This window comes from Anguilla anguilla, chromosome 17 (assembly GCF_013347855.1).
Source record: "Anguilla anguilla isolate fAngAng1 chromosome 17, fAngAng1.pri, whole genome shotgun sequence".
Lineage (NCBI taxonomy): Eukaryota > Metazoa > Chordata > Actinopteri > Anguilliformes > Anguillidae > Anguilla > Anguilla anguilla.
This window is the reverse complement of record NC_049217.1, coordinates 19,684,951-19,701,649: the sequence shown is the minus strand read 5'-3', so window position 1 is coordinate 19,701,649 and position 16,699 is coordinate 19,684,951. Positions and strand designations below refer to the sequence as shown.

Below are 16,699 nucleotides of genomic sequence, written 5' to 3'. Positions count from 1 at the left end.
TGGCACTCTGCTGATGCACAGTACATTCACTAACCCATCTCAGGAGTGTCAGTGGCTGTGGTTACTGCAGCATTTCACTTCCAATTCTTACTGGGTTTAAGAAAGAAAAAAAGGTGGAACTGTTGAAAAAATGTGGACATGCAGTTTTACTATGAGACAAGGACTTTTAGAAAATAATTTGCAGAAATTTATGGTAAGAGAGATTCCTGACATTCATTACATGATAATTGGAGACTATTCCTTATGAGTAATATGTGAAGCATTATGAGACGGTTGATATTTCAACCGACTTGGCACATTACTACTCCTGAACATTGAAAAATGTAATCTAGATAATTTATGGCTAAATGGCATTTAAGCAACTATACTCATTTAAAAATAGAAGGCTCTTTGTCCTGTTCTTTTACATTGATTGTTCCAAACTTTCATAAGTTATCTATTGTACCATACTGTGAACTATACTTCTACATCAGTTTGTTGATTTTGAACACAAATCTCTGTTCATTGCAATGTTTCATTTTGTATGTGAGATACACAAATTCTATAGATCATGAAACAAAAGGATTTTTTGAATTTTTCTCTGTTTTACATCAATGAAAGTGTATAAAATTTCACGAGTGAGCTCCAGTGTTAATGAACATCTTTCCCTGGAAGGTTGGGGCTTCGTTTGTCTCTAAAACCTTTGACACAGCGCATGGTTCAGCCCAATGGTTTGTTATCGGTTAAAGCACTGTTCTAGTGCATGGATGGACCCCATGTTCTGGTATTTGTTATGAAACAGTTCTTGTGCATGGGCGGGCCTCACGGTCTGGTATCTGTTAAGACACTGTTTTAGTACAAGAATGGGTCCCTTGGTCTGGTATCTGTTAAGGCATTGGTCTAATGCATCCATGCATGGGTCCCACAGTCCCACATTCATTTCACCCATGGATTTAGAGCTTCAGAATCCGTTCTGTTTGCCTGCATTTGTCATTCTAATAAGTGTTATGTTTCTGGGCGTCACATGTTTTCTTTGTGGGCTGTATCTGTAAAGCATGTGGCCAGTAGAAGGAGAAGGAGAAGAAAAAGAGAAGAAGAAACGTGTATGGATAGGCAACAGTTTCACGTTTTTAGCTGGGTTAGTGCTGGAATGATGGGGTCACCTTGGTGTCTAACCAGTTGGCTAGTCAGCTTTCGGTGATGGGCTAGGTAGCTGTCATTATTTGCTAACTAAATTTAGGCATGATTAGCTAACATCTATATTCGGAGAGACACATTGCATTTCCCCCCCGCTAACTTCATATTTTGGTGAATGTGCGGGGGTTGCCTGATAGGCCAGAGCCTAGAGATATTGTCGGCTTCTTCCCCAATCTACTGAAGGGGGAACGCGACCTCCCTTCTAGCTACACATCGGATGAGTCAGACGATTTTGCTGCAACAAATACACGAAGATGGACTTTGTAAAATACAAAAATAAAAATTGGCAATGAATTGCGTTTGTGAGTATGCCTGCTTATGTTACCAAATTTTGCCATGCTGCCAAGCAGGCTAGCGCAGATTTAAATCTGCTGGTGCTGTGCTCGCAGTGACTAGCATAGCCCTGTTCCATCTCATAACTACCCTGCATATGACAGCAAAATGGGAGTTCTTGTGACTGCTTGACTGGTATGAATACAGAAATTGCGGTATTTTTGAAAGACATGATTCCAATAGTCTGCAATGTGAGGTTATGAAGCTACCGACATAGCAAGGCACAGAAAAATATCTAGTTGTTTTGTTGGTGATTGTGCTTCATCATCTTCGGGATGTCGGAGGGGTTGAGAATGGAGAAGGTGATTGATTGTAAACACAGGAGCAAAGCAAAGAAACAAATCCTGCATAGTATGCCTTTAAACATGTCCTGTACCTTGAAATACAGTTATAGTCCCAATATAGGGTTTAATTCTTGTCATGGTACTGTAATCAGTGCGTCGGCTGCTTTTAGTGCTCTTGTTTTGCTCTTAAGGATTTTGGCTCCTTTCTAAAAGCAAATTTCAATTTTACTAGACATTGTCAGTGTACATTGCCCATAGGTATATGCTCCAGCTGGCACATGCATAGATACACCAACATGAGCTGTACTGATGAAAATGTTTAATAGCCTCTAAACCATCTGATTGGGGAATATTTGTGTATAGGCTGGTGAAATCCAGCATGGCTTGGATGTGTTTTCTTTTTACAGTGATATTTGTCATCTTACCACCTGAAGAGAATGTGAAAACGTGTTTTTCTTCAGATTAAAAAATGCAGGGCCAAATTACTTAAAATAATTTAGGAAATACTGGGTAGCATTGCTCTGGAATACAGCTTCTTTAATTTGTGTGAGCTATAATAGCCAATATTATTTCTTATAACTTGGCCTATCCTGATTTAGATATCAATACATTTAATGGCAGGCCTAGATTTAGCATGTTTCAATTAATGACTTATAGACAGTGCTTTGTACCTGTGAGTAATGACATTTTTCAGATTTCAAATACGTTCTGCCATGTTCCAAATTTGATTGTGTATAAATGACCTTTAAGTAGCTGTTAAACCTAATTGAATGAATAATTTACTTGTAAATTAAAGTTACAATCTTGAAGATCTCCGTTTTGTTCTTTGGTGGTACCAATGGCGAGACGCGGTAATTGCAGGTGTGTTTTTGGACCTCACTTCCCAGAGATCCAACCGGATCCAACCAGTGCCGCCTGTGTGACATCAGTCAGTTGGCACCTGGGCCACGCCAACTATTGCACTTATTATTTACTGAATAAAAAAAGTTTGCTATAAAGGTAACGTTATGTACATACTCATTCATTGTCCAACATTAAGCTAACTTAAGCTGTCTTTACACTGCCGAGCCGGGTTAAAATGCTGTAGCAGACCTGGGGTAGAATTAGTGATGATCAATTTCCACAGATGTTCTTTATCCACCTTTTGCCCGGTAGAACATCTTTTCACTGCTGAGAAGAATCAGCGGGATTCGCTGTGGCTCGTGCAATTATGTATCTCGTGCACAGTAAAAATAGTCTTTCTTGTGAATGATTGTTGTGTGATATTTTTGGAAACAACTGCCTTGCAAAATGTTACCCCTGGTGTTTCTGGTCTTACTAGCTAAACTGTTCGAGAATAAACCTGTGCTGGGTGATAAATGAGCAATCAGAACAAGAAGAATAAAACAAAAACAAAGAAGATTTCATCAAAAAAGGGCATCGAGGCTGAAGGAACATATGAGGCCTTACATTGTTACACAGAAATCAGACCCGGCTCTACTCCACCTATACACCAGGGTTAATGCTCTGTGTAAATACGGCTTTATTCCGATCATTATAATATATTGATGAACTTGATGGCAATGTAAATAACGGTAATGTTCCAGTTCAGATCAATGATTTGTAACATGTTTTAGAATGTTACAGAGAAAATTGCAGTGGTGTGAACTGGTTAGTTGCAGAGCATCTGAAGCCGTTGCCTGGGGTCTCAAAAGACCCATCCTGTCAAATTGCCAAGTGCAGTTTTAGAACATTTACAATCAGACGTCTTGGAATTTTGCAAGGTAGCATTGCATTCGAGAGACGGTTTGTGAGGTCGGTAACGGTCGGTATCATTAGCTAGCGTTAGCTGACATTAGTTTATGTTAATTACATTAGCTAGCTAGCTAACGCAACGTTACCTGATATGAGAGATGGCTACTCTGGGCAACGTTGTCTAAACTAATGTTGCCTTTCTTGACATGGTCCGGTAGCTATCGTTAACTGTGCAAATAGCTATGTAATTTAGTAACGTTACATTGTCATCAAATGTAATATGAAATCTACATCAACAAATAATATGACCTCTCATGTCACACAAAAACTTTAGGGTTCCATAACCCCCCCTTCTCTGTTATTGTAACGCTTGCAGACACTGGGGAAAAAAACAGTACGCCGCTCACACACAAGTGAGTTGAAGACCGAGCCTGTTGTGTTAGCTTCGCCTACCTTCTCTGGCGGACCAACCACTGATGGGTGATGGAAAACGCGTCACTAACTATGCGCCGCTTGTGATTTTTTCCCGGGAATGTCGCCACAGACACCCAGTTCTTTAATCATAAATAATAATAATAATAATAATAATATAAATTAATATAATAATAGGCTCAATCACCATTGTGTTACCTAATTTGGCGATAGATAGTGACTTAACAGACATTTCTTTTAATGAAAATCTTTGAGATTATTACTTTAACATTTAGTAATTAAAATAAGAAAAATATTGAATTTAACCAGCTAATTGTACCTTTATCAATATAAATTATTCTAAAAATAAACAATGTTATTACATTTTGTGTAATTATTTTATGTGAATATTATCGTGTGATGATAAATTCAATACCGGTGAATGAATGCTATGGTAAATATATGCTGTACATAAATACATACAACTTTTGTGTTCTCTGTATACAGTAAATGTGGTGTTGTGGTTGATGTGATAAGGTCAAGAACATATTTTACAATTGGAGTTTCATCAATAAATAATTATTTGTTTTGGAATTGTTAGTTACGTACATTGTCAGGAAGTCAAAGCTATGAATTTGTCTGATGGTTTCCTATCATTAAACATTCCAAAGCACCAGCATGATAGTTATAACCTGCAGCTCATTTAATACTGGAAATATGTTTTTAAATACGAAAACAGGAAGCAGTTGGGGCTTTCCTGGAGGTGTTTCATAACATTTTTGACATGCCTTACAGCAAGTTTGGCAAGTGTTGTTCTTTTCTTCTGCTGCCCGTTTTCTAATACTGTGTCCTGGTTTGACAACTCATAATGAAACAAATTCACTGTAGCGCAGTTAGATTCAGGTGTCTGTCGGTGTGACTAAAATGTGAGAGTAGAGTGGGACATAAGGCAAAATTGAGTAGAAAAAGCTTGAAAAGCCTTAATTGCAGCTTGGATTTCTGCTTGGGGTATGTAAAGAAGTAAAGAAGGCCTTACTTTTCTTAAATATTTTTTTTTTCTTTATTTTTACATCCTAAAGAGGCTGTTCAAGACACAGGAACTCATTAGAATTTGCGGGAACTCTGCTTAAGACAAAATACTGAATTAAAATCTGACAGTAAGTAGACTTGGAAATGAAAAATCGACAAATGAAAAATCATCAAGGATAATCACAGTTGATAACAACTGATGCAACAATGTTCTTGTCTTTTGATGTAGTTTTTATTCTCATGTCTTCTGCGCTCAAGCAAAGTGTGTTGCCAGAGATACATTTTCATATGTATAAAAAGTAAAATATTGTGTTTTTGAAACAAGGCAAATCAACTGATTTAAGAAATAGTTTACAATTAGTAAGTAATAGAAAATTAATAAAAGAGTGCCGATTTCAAATAATTATACTGTATACCGTGTCTATCTATATATACATACATAGATTCTGGTGAACTTAATTTTTAAATTCTTCAACTTCCTGATGTAATATTTAAAAATTTGTTCAGCATTTGCCGAAATATGATAAATCACATCTGCTATAATGGAGATGAATCAACTTTGTATTGAATTAGTTGCTCTCTTGCTTTCAGTTCTCTGTGTGGCTCCTAAAGGCAGGCTCATTTAATTAATGAAAAACATTTTTCAGGACCTTGTTGTATGGAGGCCATCAGTGAATGCCAAAGTATATTTAGTTATTAATTATATACCAATAGGAACATATATTTAATTTGATACTGCTTTAATTATTAACATTCATCTGGAAAATTAAACTGCAATCTTCTATGTAAAGTGTAGGTGCCTCAGAGGGAGTGATACTAATGCCATTACATGTTTTGAATTCCAGAATGCAATCCAGACATACTAGAGTCATACTCTAGTCATGCAATCAGGAAATCAGTTTCCTGCTTTTTTTTTCCTTCCAGTAAACAGGGTTCACTATAAATACTGTAAGTGAAAAGTAAAACACGCTGTCAAACTTCCTGCAATGTATGCAGCCTCACACCAGTCTTTCAACGTTTACCAACCATCTCAGGAGATACCATGAATACTTGCTGATCTTATCAAAATTACAGTGTTGAATTTAGAAAATGGATTGGATAAATGGGTAGAGTATGTTACTTTGGTTATGCATTATTCTATACCAACGTGAAATCAATAGCAGGCAAGCAGATGTTTTGGCATCAACAGAATTATCATGAACAAAAATCACACATCTTAAGAACAATCTGTTGTGTAGTGTCATAAAATTCTATTATAAACAGGTTTATTGCTGCATGTTGACAATTGTTCATTTTTATGTGAATACATTCAGTAAGAGGTCACCATGTGCTTATTTATTATTCAGGCTATATGTCTAGATACAGCCAATTAACTTTGCTAAATTGTACTATATATGCTTATGTATTAACCATGCACCTATCAGATACAGAATCATGTATGTTATTGATGAAACACGTTTTACTTATAAAAAGCAAGGACTGCCACTTTTCTCTTCAGGTCAGGCTTGTCCGTCTTGTTGTGTGTAAGTGCCAAACTCTTTCTGCAGAAATTTTTTATATGGATATATCTTGTCATGCCTGATTATTCTAAAGGGAGAATTTTCTCAGCTCAACAATTTGGTTCAACCTCAACTTTCAACACATCATTTGCTGACCTCTCTCCAGTGACATTTACTGGCAGTCACAGGGAAACTCAAGCCCACATTATTACCCCTGGTGGGACAAGGCCCATAAGGTTAAACATTTTTACCTGAATGTGTTGTTTTTCTTTTGACCCCTGGGCTGCTTTATTACCCTGAATGTGTTATTTTACATTTGATGCAAAATTAAAAATATATATATATTTGTTGTATATGATTAAACCAGTAACTATTTGGAAAAAATGTAAAATATAATCGTACAGGACATACTGCATTCTAATATTGCAAAATGAAAACCTGATGATCACATAACTCAGCAACTAAAAAAGCTTACTGCAATATATAATTCAAACAAGGACCTTTTCTGCTGCCAATTGGTCACAATGCTACGCATACAAGGTCATATCTGAAGGTGGAGGATTGTCTTTGAAATATAATGCTAATTGCATTTTTCATTTCCACAGCTCCATCTCGAGTGTTATCTGTCGAGAACAAATTCTTCTGAAATGGCTACAACAACTGATCCTCGTGAGTAGCTACATAAATGTGTGTTGATATTGTCTGTAATCTGTTCCATTAAAGGCAAACAATGAAAATTACCATCGATCAAATGATAATTTCAAAAACAGTTTTCTGTATTTATTATAGGCTACTCTTTAAAACAGATCCAAAAAGTGACTTCAGACTTTTATTTTAACTGTAAATAAATGTGTTTTTGCTGTGTTAGTAACAGGGGATGTAAACACAGAGAAAGATCAACGTAGACGATCCAGTGCTGAATTAGACCGTCCAGAGAGTAAGTTAATACCACTGATCTTCTACAAAAAAATTGACCTTCACTTGTTTGACATTTATTTAACCAGGAAATCTCTTGAGATTGAAAATCTGTTTTCCAAGGGAGACCTGGCCATGAAAGCAATTATGCAGTACAGTTAAAGTTTGGCAAGACATACACATGGTACAGTTAAAGTGCTGAATTCAATTTCAGTTAAATCAAAGAGAATATTATATGTAGTGAATAGAAAAAAATGTAATAATAATCGCCATCATGAAATGGTCATGAGTGTAGGTGGATATTAGCTTGAGTGTAGGGGCGATATAGCTCAGGAGGTAAGACCGATTGTCTGGCAGTCGGAGGGTTGCAGGTTCAAACCCCGCCCTGGGAATGTCGAAGTGTCCTTGAGCAAGACACCTAAACCCTAACCTCTAACTGCTCTGGTGAATGAGAGGCATCAATTGTAAAGCGCTATATAAATGCAGTCCATTTACCATTCTGATATTTATTTTGATGGAGGATTATTCTGTATTTCTAGTTTCACATATGTGTGTTGCATGTTTTTCTGTTGCGTTTGCTGTGCATGGTCAGCTTTTAGATCAACCAGTCCTAGTCATAAACAAGCCAGGTAAGTTATATTATTTCGATATCCTACATTATTCAGGTTGAATTCAATAGCAGGCATGTAGATGGTTCATTATGCAGCGCAATCATAAAAAAAAAAAATCATATACAAAAATCCACATCCTGTGACCAATCAGGTTGCGGCAAATTTTCTGTTTTATGTTAGCCATATTAATTTGGGTTAACCACAGACAGATCCAGCAATTAATTTGGTGACATCTGGAAATCAAAGGACACTGAATCCCACATTACTAGCGGTGTTCACCAGTTTAAACCGACGCATCTGTCAAAATGTTTAAGATGCAGTGGCATCAATTCCAAAGTGCCATAATTCAGAGGGAATCCAGTCAAAAAGGATATATAAAAACATACATCTGTTATATGAACAGGACTCTGGTTAGAGAATCTGGCTCCAGAGGAGAGATATATATTACCATCAAGCCATGAAGAATCCAATTGCCATTAAGACACAGAGACGGGCAATGATAGGTTTAAATGAACGACAGCAACAGTGTTAGATTGGACAGTCGTGTGTGGTCTGATACATATGGTCATGCATAATCCAATAAGGGGAAGTCATTTCCGATACTCACATAATTTGCATGAACACACAATCAGCAATACAAAATTCGGGAAGAAAAGTTTCTGTAAATGTCTAACGCTCAGCCAGCGCACATGCGAATGAAACAGCGATTTGAAGGAAAAACTATGGCAGGACACTCGGCGCCACTGACATGCTTTCTATCACTTCTATTATTGGAATATAATGTTGATGACAGTGTACACATGGAATTTGAAGGGAAGCATGGTAAACGGTCTATAATGGTGGTAACACATGAGGGAACATGCGGTAACAGAGGTGCATGTCGACCTTACATAGGTCTTGACATTTTGCAGAAGGAATATGGGTAGAAATTTGAGCCAGTAGAAATTTTATTTTAATTGCATAACTTGAATATTTTTAGCAATAATTTGCATTTGTTGTGTTTAAACGGAATTATTGTACTACATAAACATAAAATGTGCGGCAACTGCTGTAGTCAGAATTCTCATATATTTGGGGCTCTGTTTTGTTAAACAAAAGGTTTGCAAATACAAACTGGCAACAATTTTTATTTATTGCACATCACCCCTACACCTCCCATCCCTGTTGGGATGATGCCCGTATGTTCTGCTGTATTAACTTAAATGTGTTGTTTTACAGTGTCTGGAATAAATCAGGTGAGGATTATGCTGATGGGTCGGACTGCAGAAGGACAGAGGTCTGCTGGAAACATCATTTTGGGGAGACAGGCTTTCCCTGTTTTAGAAACACAGAAGAGTGAGAAGCATTGTGGTTCAGTGGCTGGGAGGAAGCTGGCAGTGATCACCACAGCAGATCTGTTTAACTCGAATTTCTCTGAAGAGGAGCACTCACAAAGGGTTTGGAGCTGTTTGAGCCTGTCTGACCCAGGACCCCATGTGTTCTTGTGGGTACAGCAGGAGAGGAACATCACACAGGAGGACCGAAACGCTCTGAGGAGGTTCAAGAAGTCTTTTGGTGAAGGAGCTTCAAGGTTCTCAATGGTGCTGTTCATGCATGAAGACCACAGGGAATATGTCAGTGTTGGTGATTCAGCTAAACCCGGTGATGATGCTCTGCTGGACTTTATTCAAGTCTGTGGGGGCAGGTACCACTTCCATAGCCAACGAAACCATACACAAGTAACTGAGCTTCTGGAGAAGATCCAAGAGATTGTGGATGAAAATGGATGCAGTTACTTCGCCGGGGAGATCTTTAACTGGCCAGATATTGCTTGGAAAGGACTGGAGAGCAAAAAGAAAGAGGTGGCTTCCAGAGATGAACTGGGTGGTAAGAGGAATAAAATCTGAAGCAAAACACCAAAGATTGTGTCACTGAGCAAATACTTTCAGACTGCACTGTAATATTAGGACAGTTCAAGTACAAATATTATTCTGATAATCAAATCATTCGGAATCCTGATATTATTTATTTTGAAAAAAAATACTATTATATTTGTGATTTTATATGATACATCTCTTCCATATTTTCTATTGTGTATATTGTGTATTAAATAATGACTCACTGTGTTAGTTACAGGGGATGTGAAAACAGAGAAGGATCCAAGCCCTGACTTTGAGCGTCAAAACAGTAAGTTAAGACCACTGATCTGTACTGTACTGTCTCATGTTGACCATAAAACATAATTGTCTTCAAAGCATAACTGTTCTTTTCTGAATCATCCTGAATTAGCCAATGGTATAATATAGCTAGTAGCTTGTAAACATTATTTAAAAATATCTTTCACGTATGGTCTTTCAAATATATCAAGGAATTTTCTAACAATTATGGGATGACTGAATAATATTCAAAAGAAGAGATATAGAAAACTTTCCATTCCATACTTAGTGACGATAATTGGCAAAGTGAAGTTTTATCTGTTGCTGAATACATAGTTCACATTTCAGTATAGCATATTTGTTGTTATTTGCCATGAATTAATAAAGCATGAATGATTCATAATTATCTTGTCAATTATATTCAGAAGACCGTGGTACAATTAATAACAGGTTAAGAAGCAATCTAAATCATGAAAAACAACATTAGAATTAAAAAGTAGCTGCTTTGGACTTACTTGAAGTGTTTTTTCTTTTGACCTCAAACCCCTGAATGCCCACATACCAGCCACTGTACATCTGGTTGGTTATCATCTGTAAATATCTAAAATATCTCTTATTGCACAGAAGAACTGTTTGGGCCTATCCAAAACACTAAAACGGAACAATATCAAAACAGTGAACTATCCCTTTAAAACACCAGGATGTGAACTATCACTTTAAGCCTGAGTAACAATGAAAACCAACACGCCGTGCAGCCCTCCAAAACCAAGGATTTAACCTTACCCAATAACCACCCTTTACTTATTCCACCTCTTACACCAGTCTCAAGTCTTTGCAGCCATTTTGTGATGATGGCTATTCATGATTGAATCCAAGGAGCACTGCTTGGCATATTCTATAAATGTATTTGGATATTTAAATTATCACAAATAACAGGGAGAAAGGAGGATCCTTAACAATATTTAATGTTCGTGCTTGTGCTGAGGTTCTCATAGGCTTTCAGTTAGACAACTGGTAACCTACAGGGACCTGAAATTTGGTTTGGGGAGAAACAGTGATAACTGCAGGAGCCCGGGCCACCTTAAACATTAGCTTCCTGCTAAGATGTAACCAGTGTTGACCACAAACTACACAGTAAAATATCTGGTGTAAATTCCATTCTCACAGAGTACATATGATTCCAATAGGGACCATATGTACTCTGTAAAAGTTGATTTAACACAGAACAATTCACTGTATACCACACAAAAACTACTCTTCTGGTGATGGCCTTCATTGACTGCACCACTTGGGAGCAGTTATTTTCTGAGTCTGATTTAATCTAATGAATAACTGTATATGATGTAAACTACGCAAAGAACAAAAAAAGAACATTCTATGAACAAAATAAAAACCAACATAGAGAAGATGATGATAAATAGGTTGGGAATGTACTGTGAACCTGCAAACACGAAAAAGACACATGGAATCAGATATTTTCAGATCTGTTTTGGGCCACATTCATATGTGTAAATAAATCTAATAGGAATCGAATATCTGCCAATGCGACTGTCATCTAAATTCACAGATCCAGGACTGTGTCCCAAGACACATACTTCCATGGTTCGGAGTGCGTAGTCCCAAGCATTGCCTGTAGTGCTTATTTTGGAGCACGGTAGTGTGGAGCATGGAAGGTTACGGTTTGGGACACAGCCCTGGTCATTCCGATTCTCATTCAAAATGTCATATTCTCATACTTTTTTCGCATTTGAATGACACGTAACTTATATCGCATGCACAACCAGTCTCCGCTGGTAACGGCAGTCAAAAAAAATCAGATACAGGCAAAAAAACCGTAACTGGGCATCAAGACCTGTGGTGTAAACATAGCATTTGTCTCTGGGGGGCTCATCTAAAAGAAGAAGGGGAAGTATGTAATTCTGTACATAAGGTAGAGTCAGACTGTAAGATGGCCCAGTTCTTTTTTTATGATGTCTTTTACCCCTTATGATAGTCTGTAGCCTCCTTTTTTGGAGGCTCTTAATCTTCCTCGTCTTCTCCTTTTAACATTACTGCCCGTCAGCAAGAACCTTCTGAGCGTGTACAAAACACTGCACCTAAATCTTAAGCTTCTTTGTGATTTCTCACAGGGAATAACCTTCTTGCCACAATATGTTTACTTGGGCCTTGCATGTCTAATTCCTTCTTTGCTATTTTACTTTTACTACAGGCTAAAGCTATTATGGTACCTGAGATTCTAAAAAAACCTGAGGTAGATAAGATTTCACTCTATTTAATTAGTAGTGGTTAGCAACATTTGCTATGTACAAGAGCACTCTGATCGATGACTCAGCTAGCCACAGGTCAGCACGGAACAAGCTTCCAGAAATAGAAAGTGGAGGAAAAAACTGTGAGAAAGCAAACAAACAAACTGCTGATTATGAGATCAAAGCAATACATTATGTTTGGAATAAAAATCTAATTTTCTCCTTGATCTTTGCATTATTTTTATGATCCGACTTTCACCCTAGGATTTTTAGGCTATTTTTCCAATCAATTTTCACCCATTTTTAAACATTCAAAACAAACACTGATAAATTCCCAGATTTTATAAATAAATAAATAAATAAATAAATGAATAAATAAAAAACAAAAACAGTGATCCTTAAAAATACTGTTTCCTATTTTCTAGTGGAAGATGTGCTGAAATGAGCTCACTTTCCCCCTGCCTGTCACCCTTCTCCTCCCTCCCCCCCCCTTCTCCTTTCTCTCCTTGCTCTCATTGCCAGCTGTGGCAGCGCTAGATCTGGAAGACTGTAGAAAATATCTGCATTAGCTATCGAGTTCACTCATCCATTGATTGAGGTCCATTGATTTACGTTTTCTCGTACGTTTTCAGTGGATGTGAAGTGGTTGCATCCCAGCTAACATTGTTCACATACTCGTCTGCTTACTTTTTGTCTGACTGGAAACTCAGGGCTTCTCTTCAAATGATTCCGCCATTCTTCCTGGCTTCCTAGCATCAGTCATGTTGTTAGGCATAAAATGTATAATGCCCCTGCAGTTTACGTGGGTATTGCACCTTACAGACGCGTATTGTTAATTTTTGAGGACGTGCACAAAGGACGCTCTGAATGACCGCTGGTCATGGTGATACGCATGACAGCCATTTTGTGTACGCGTTTACGTAGTTTAAATCAAGTCTCCAGCCTAACAGTTTTAATAGCTTTAAAAGTGAACACAAAGTAAAGCGATTCAATGCAATTCCATGTTCACTGAGCTTGCACAAACGTGAGTGAGGGAAACAGTTCATGTGCAACTTTAGCAGGTTGTGGGTGAGCGATGAGGCACGATCATCCAGGCTAACTGAATCCCTCTCAGCAAGAATTTGCTTTAATTGAAGTTTGGTAAAGTAAATAGCTTCAGCACACAACATGTTGCTTATTTTTTGCCAGTTCACTCAACTATCTAATATGTTGTGGAAATGTTGATCATGAAAATAAATATCAATCAGTAAAAAAAAGAAAAATAGCAGAACCAACTCACTGCCTTATATTTTTTTGGTTTTCATACAACCCTAGGTACCTTGTGGGCAGAACGTAGACACAGACTTCACTCACAAAGTAAGTATGATACACGGATATACTGTAACTAAATACAGTTTGCAAAGCATGATTCAAAGAATATTAACATTCGTACTCCTTTCGACAGTTTCCGAAACATTTTCTAGATGTTTAGTGTGTGTTGAATTGTTTCCTTGTAATAATATCTTGAATAGAAAATAAATGAATCATAGTTGACCATTTAAATATGTATCTTATGTATGTTCACTACACAAACAAGAACATGCAGGCATCATTTATTACCTGGTAAGAAACATTTTACATGGGAAAGCCAATTAGGCAGCCTGATAATTTTTTTTTTCTAAAAACCTTTTTTTTTGTTGTTGTTTACTTTAGGTTTCAATTGCAAATGGGACCACAGAGATCGTGTGAGGATAGTGCTGGTGGGGAGGACTGGTGTAGGGAAGAGTGCCACAGGAAACACCATACTGGGGAGAGAGGCATTTGTTTCCAAAGTTCAAAGTAACTCTGTGACAAAGAAATGCCAGAAAGAGACAGGAAGAGTCGCAGGAAGAGGGGTAGCTGTGATTGACACTCCAGGCCTGTTTGACACCACCCTGTCTACTGAGGACGTCCAGGAAGAGATCATGAAATGCATGGCATTGGCATGTCCTGGACCTCATGTGATCCTCTTGGTGCTCTCTTTGGGACGCTTCACACAAGAGGAGAGAGAGACACTCAGATTTATCAAAATGATCTTTGGTGACAAAGCTGAAAAGTACACAATGGTCTTGTTCAACAGAGGTGATGACCTTGGTGATCAATCCATTGAAGATTACATTGCAGAAGGTCATCCTGAGGTCAAGAAGCTGATTGGGGGCAGTGGAGGCAGGTACCATGTCTTCAATAACAGAGAAAAGAGGGAGAGACGGCAAGTCATTGACCTGTTTAAAAAGATAGAAAAGATGAACTGGGATAATAAAGGAAGCTGCTGCACACGTGAGATGTTCCTGGAGGCAGAAATGGCAATGATACGAATACAGATGTGGAAAGAGAAAGAGGAGGAGGTGAAGAGAGACCTGGAAATGTGGCAGGCCAAGTACAAATTAGAAATTGAAGATCTACAAAGGGAAAAACAGGAGAGTGAGAAAAATCTGGAAGAACTACAGAGGAAGAAGGATAACCTCAAACAACACGAAGATCAGGAGAGGACAGAAAGAGGAGGGCAACACGAAAGACGAGTAGACCAAGATAAAGAGCTGGGGGAATTACTGGGGCACTGGGCCCTTCTAGAGAGGAAAACAGGAAATGAGGAAGGGAGAGAAGGGGCCAGTGGAACATGGAGGCCAGAGCAACAGGGTGGAGAGAGTCGGGAGGATGGAGAGGAGGAAAAAAAACACAAACAAGAGGGAAAAAAGAAACAAGATGAAGAAGGGAATGAGAAACTGATGGGAATTATGTCGAGGAAAGAGAGAAAAGGGAATAAATTAGACTTTAAAATGCCATTTAAAAGGCTGGAGAAAGAGAAATTCCAAAAGACAAAAGAAAAGAAAAAAAGAGAAGAAAATGATGGAGACGAAAACAAAAAGAGGAAGAAGAATATTTTGGATAAAAAAGCTGAAAAATCAATCAACGAGAAAGAAACTGATGCTGAGAGTCAAGGGGGGCAAGACAGGCCTCTTATGGAGCAACGTGATTCAGAGAAAAGACAAGGAGAGGAGGAGGAACAAGAGGGTGAAGATTCTGCCGGAGAAAATGTAGCAGTGAGATTGACAGAAGCAGAGTACAAAAGACTCATAAATGAAATTAAGAAAAATCAGGAACTTGCAAAGCAGCAAGCAGAAGAGTTTAAATCCTTCATGATGAAATATTCACATCATTTTGAAGCCTTGCAAAGAAAAGAGGGAGGCAGATGTGTGATACAGTGAGCTGATAAGAGTTCACATCCTTCTCACATCCTGCTGATGCACAGCACATGCATTGCCTCATCTGAGGAATGTGTCTTAGTGAATGTGGTGATGGCACGATTTCACTTCTAATGTTTCATATTGTATTTCAGATACGTAAATCGGATTAATCATAAAAATAGTTTTTTGCGTTATCCTCTGTTTTCCTTAAATTAAGTGCTTAACAGTACATAAAACTTCAAGTGAGATCCAGTTTTAATGAACTTCTTTCCTTTGATCTTTTAAGTTGCATTCTGCTCCATTTGCCTCCACAAAATTTGACAGGGCATGGATGGGACCCACAGTCCATTAAGCACTGTTCTAGAGCATGGATGGGCCCCATGGTCTGGTAACTGTTAAGCACTGTTCTAGTGAATGGATGGTACCTGGGATCTGGTAGCTGTTAAGCACTGTTCTAGTGAATGGATGGGACCTGGCGTCTGGTATCTGTCAAGGCACTATTCAAGAGCCAAGTCTGTAATGTCAGCACTATATTAAAAAGCATACATTTAATATACAATGCAAGATGTGATGTCTACACTACAGCTAATGTCATGTGTTTAACATGGAAAGCGAATTGTGTTAATTTATGAAAACTTGAACCAGGATGATTTCTGAAGCCATTCACTAATACCTCTATACCAGGATGGTCCCACAGGGATGTGACATTTATGTTTAGTGCTTAAGAATGTCTTAAACATGTCCTGTACCTTGAAGTAGTTATAGTCCCAATATAGGGTTTAATCCTACAACTTGTTGGTCATGGTAATCATTGCTTCGTCCATTTTCCTTGGCTCTTGCTTTGCTCTTGAGGGGTTTTTGGTATGTATATACTCCTTTCTAAAAGCAAATTTCAGCTTTACTGGATGTTAATTCCACAATGAAAGCATTCCTCTAATGACATGAATATAACAGTCTCCTGTCAGCTCAGTGATATTAATGGTAAATACAACAAAATAAAAATCATAATCATAATTGCATTCTAATACATGCTATGCATTAAATTCTAATGCATGCTAAGCAATGCATGCTATGATCTGTGTATACAAATATAAACATTGCTTAGTATTCAAATTGTCCCCTT

General features: G+C 37.8%; 1 protein-coding gene across 5 annotated transcripts; it reads left to right on the top strand.

Annotated features, from left to right (window-relative positions):
- The first annotated feature begins 130 nt into the window (after positions 1–130).
- On the top strand, positions 131–16,360 carry LOC118216086 (GTPase IMAP family member 8-like). Of its 5 annotated transcripts, none has more exons than XM_035397104.1 (7): positions 131–193; positions 7,072–7,135; positions 7,335–7,403; positions 9,211–9,858; positions 10,108–10,158; positions 13,688–13,729; positions 14,066–16,360. In XM_035397104.1, the coding sequence occupies exons 1-7, from the start codon at positions 131–133 to the stop codon at positions 15,595–15,597; spliced, it is 2,469 nt and encodes an 822-aa protein (XP_035252995.1). In that variant the 3' UTR covers positions 15,598–16,360. The 5 variants fall into 5 exon arrangements, with proteins under 5 accessions (XP_035252995.1, XP_035252994.1, XP_035252997.1 ...); XM_035397103.1 differs by having other exon boundaries at positions 10,102–10,158; XM_035397106.1 differs by lacking the exon at positions 131–193 and adding an exon at positions 4,308–4,946 and having other exon boundaries at positions 10,102–10,158.
- Positions 16,361–16,699: the final 339 nt, after the last annotated feature.

Coding starts and splice junctions, on each gene's coding strand:
- LOC118216086 (XM_035397103.1), top strand. CDS start 131: ATGTGGACATGCAGTTTTACTATGAGACAAGGACTTTTAGAAAATAAT. Junction 194..7,071: donor ATAATTTGCAGAAATTTATG/GTAAGAGAGATT, acceptor TCATTTCCACAG/CTCCATCTCGAGTGTTATCT. Junction 7,136..7,334: donor GGCTACAACAACTGATCCTC/GTGAGTAGCTAC, acceptor TTGCTGTGTTAG/TAACAGGGGATGTAAACACA.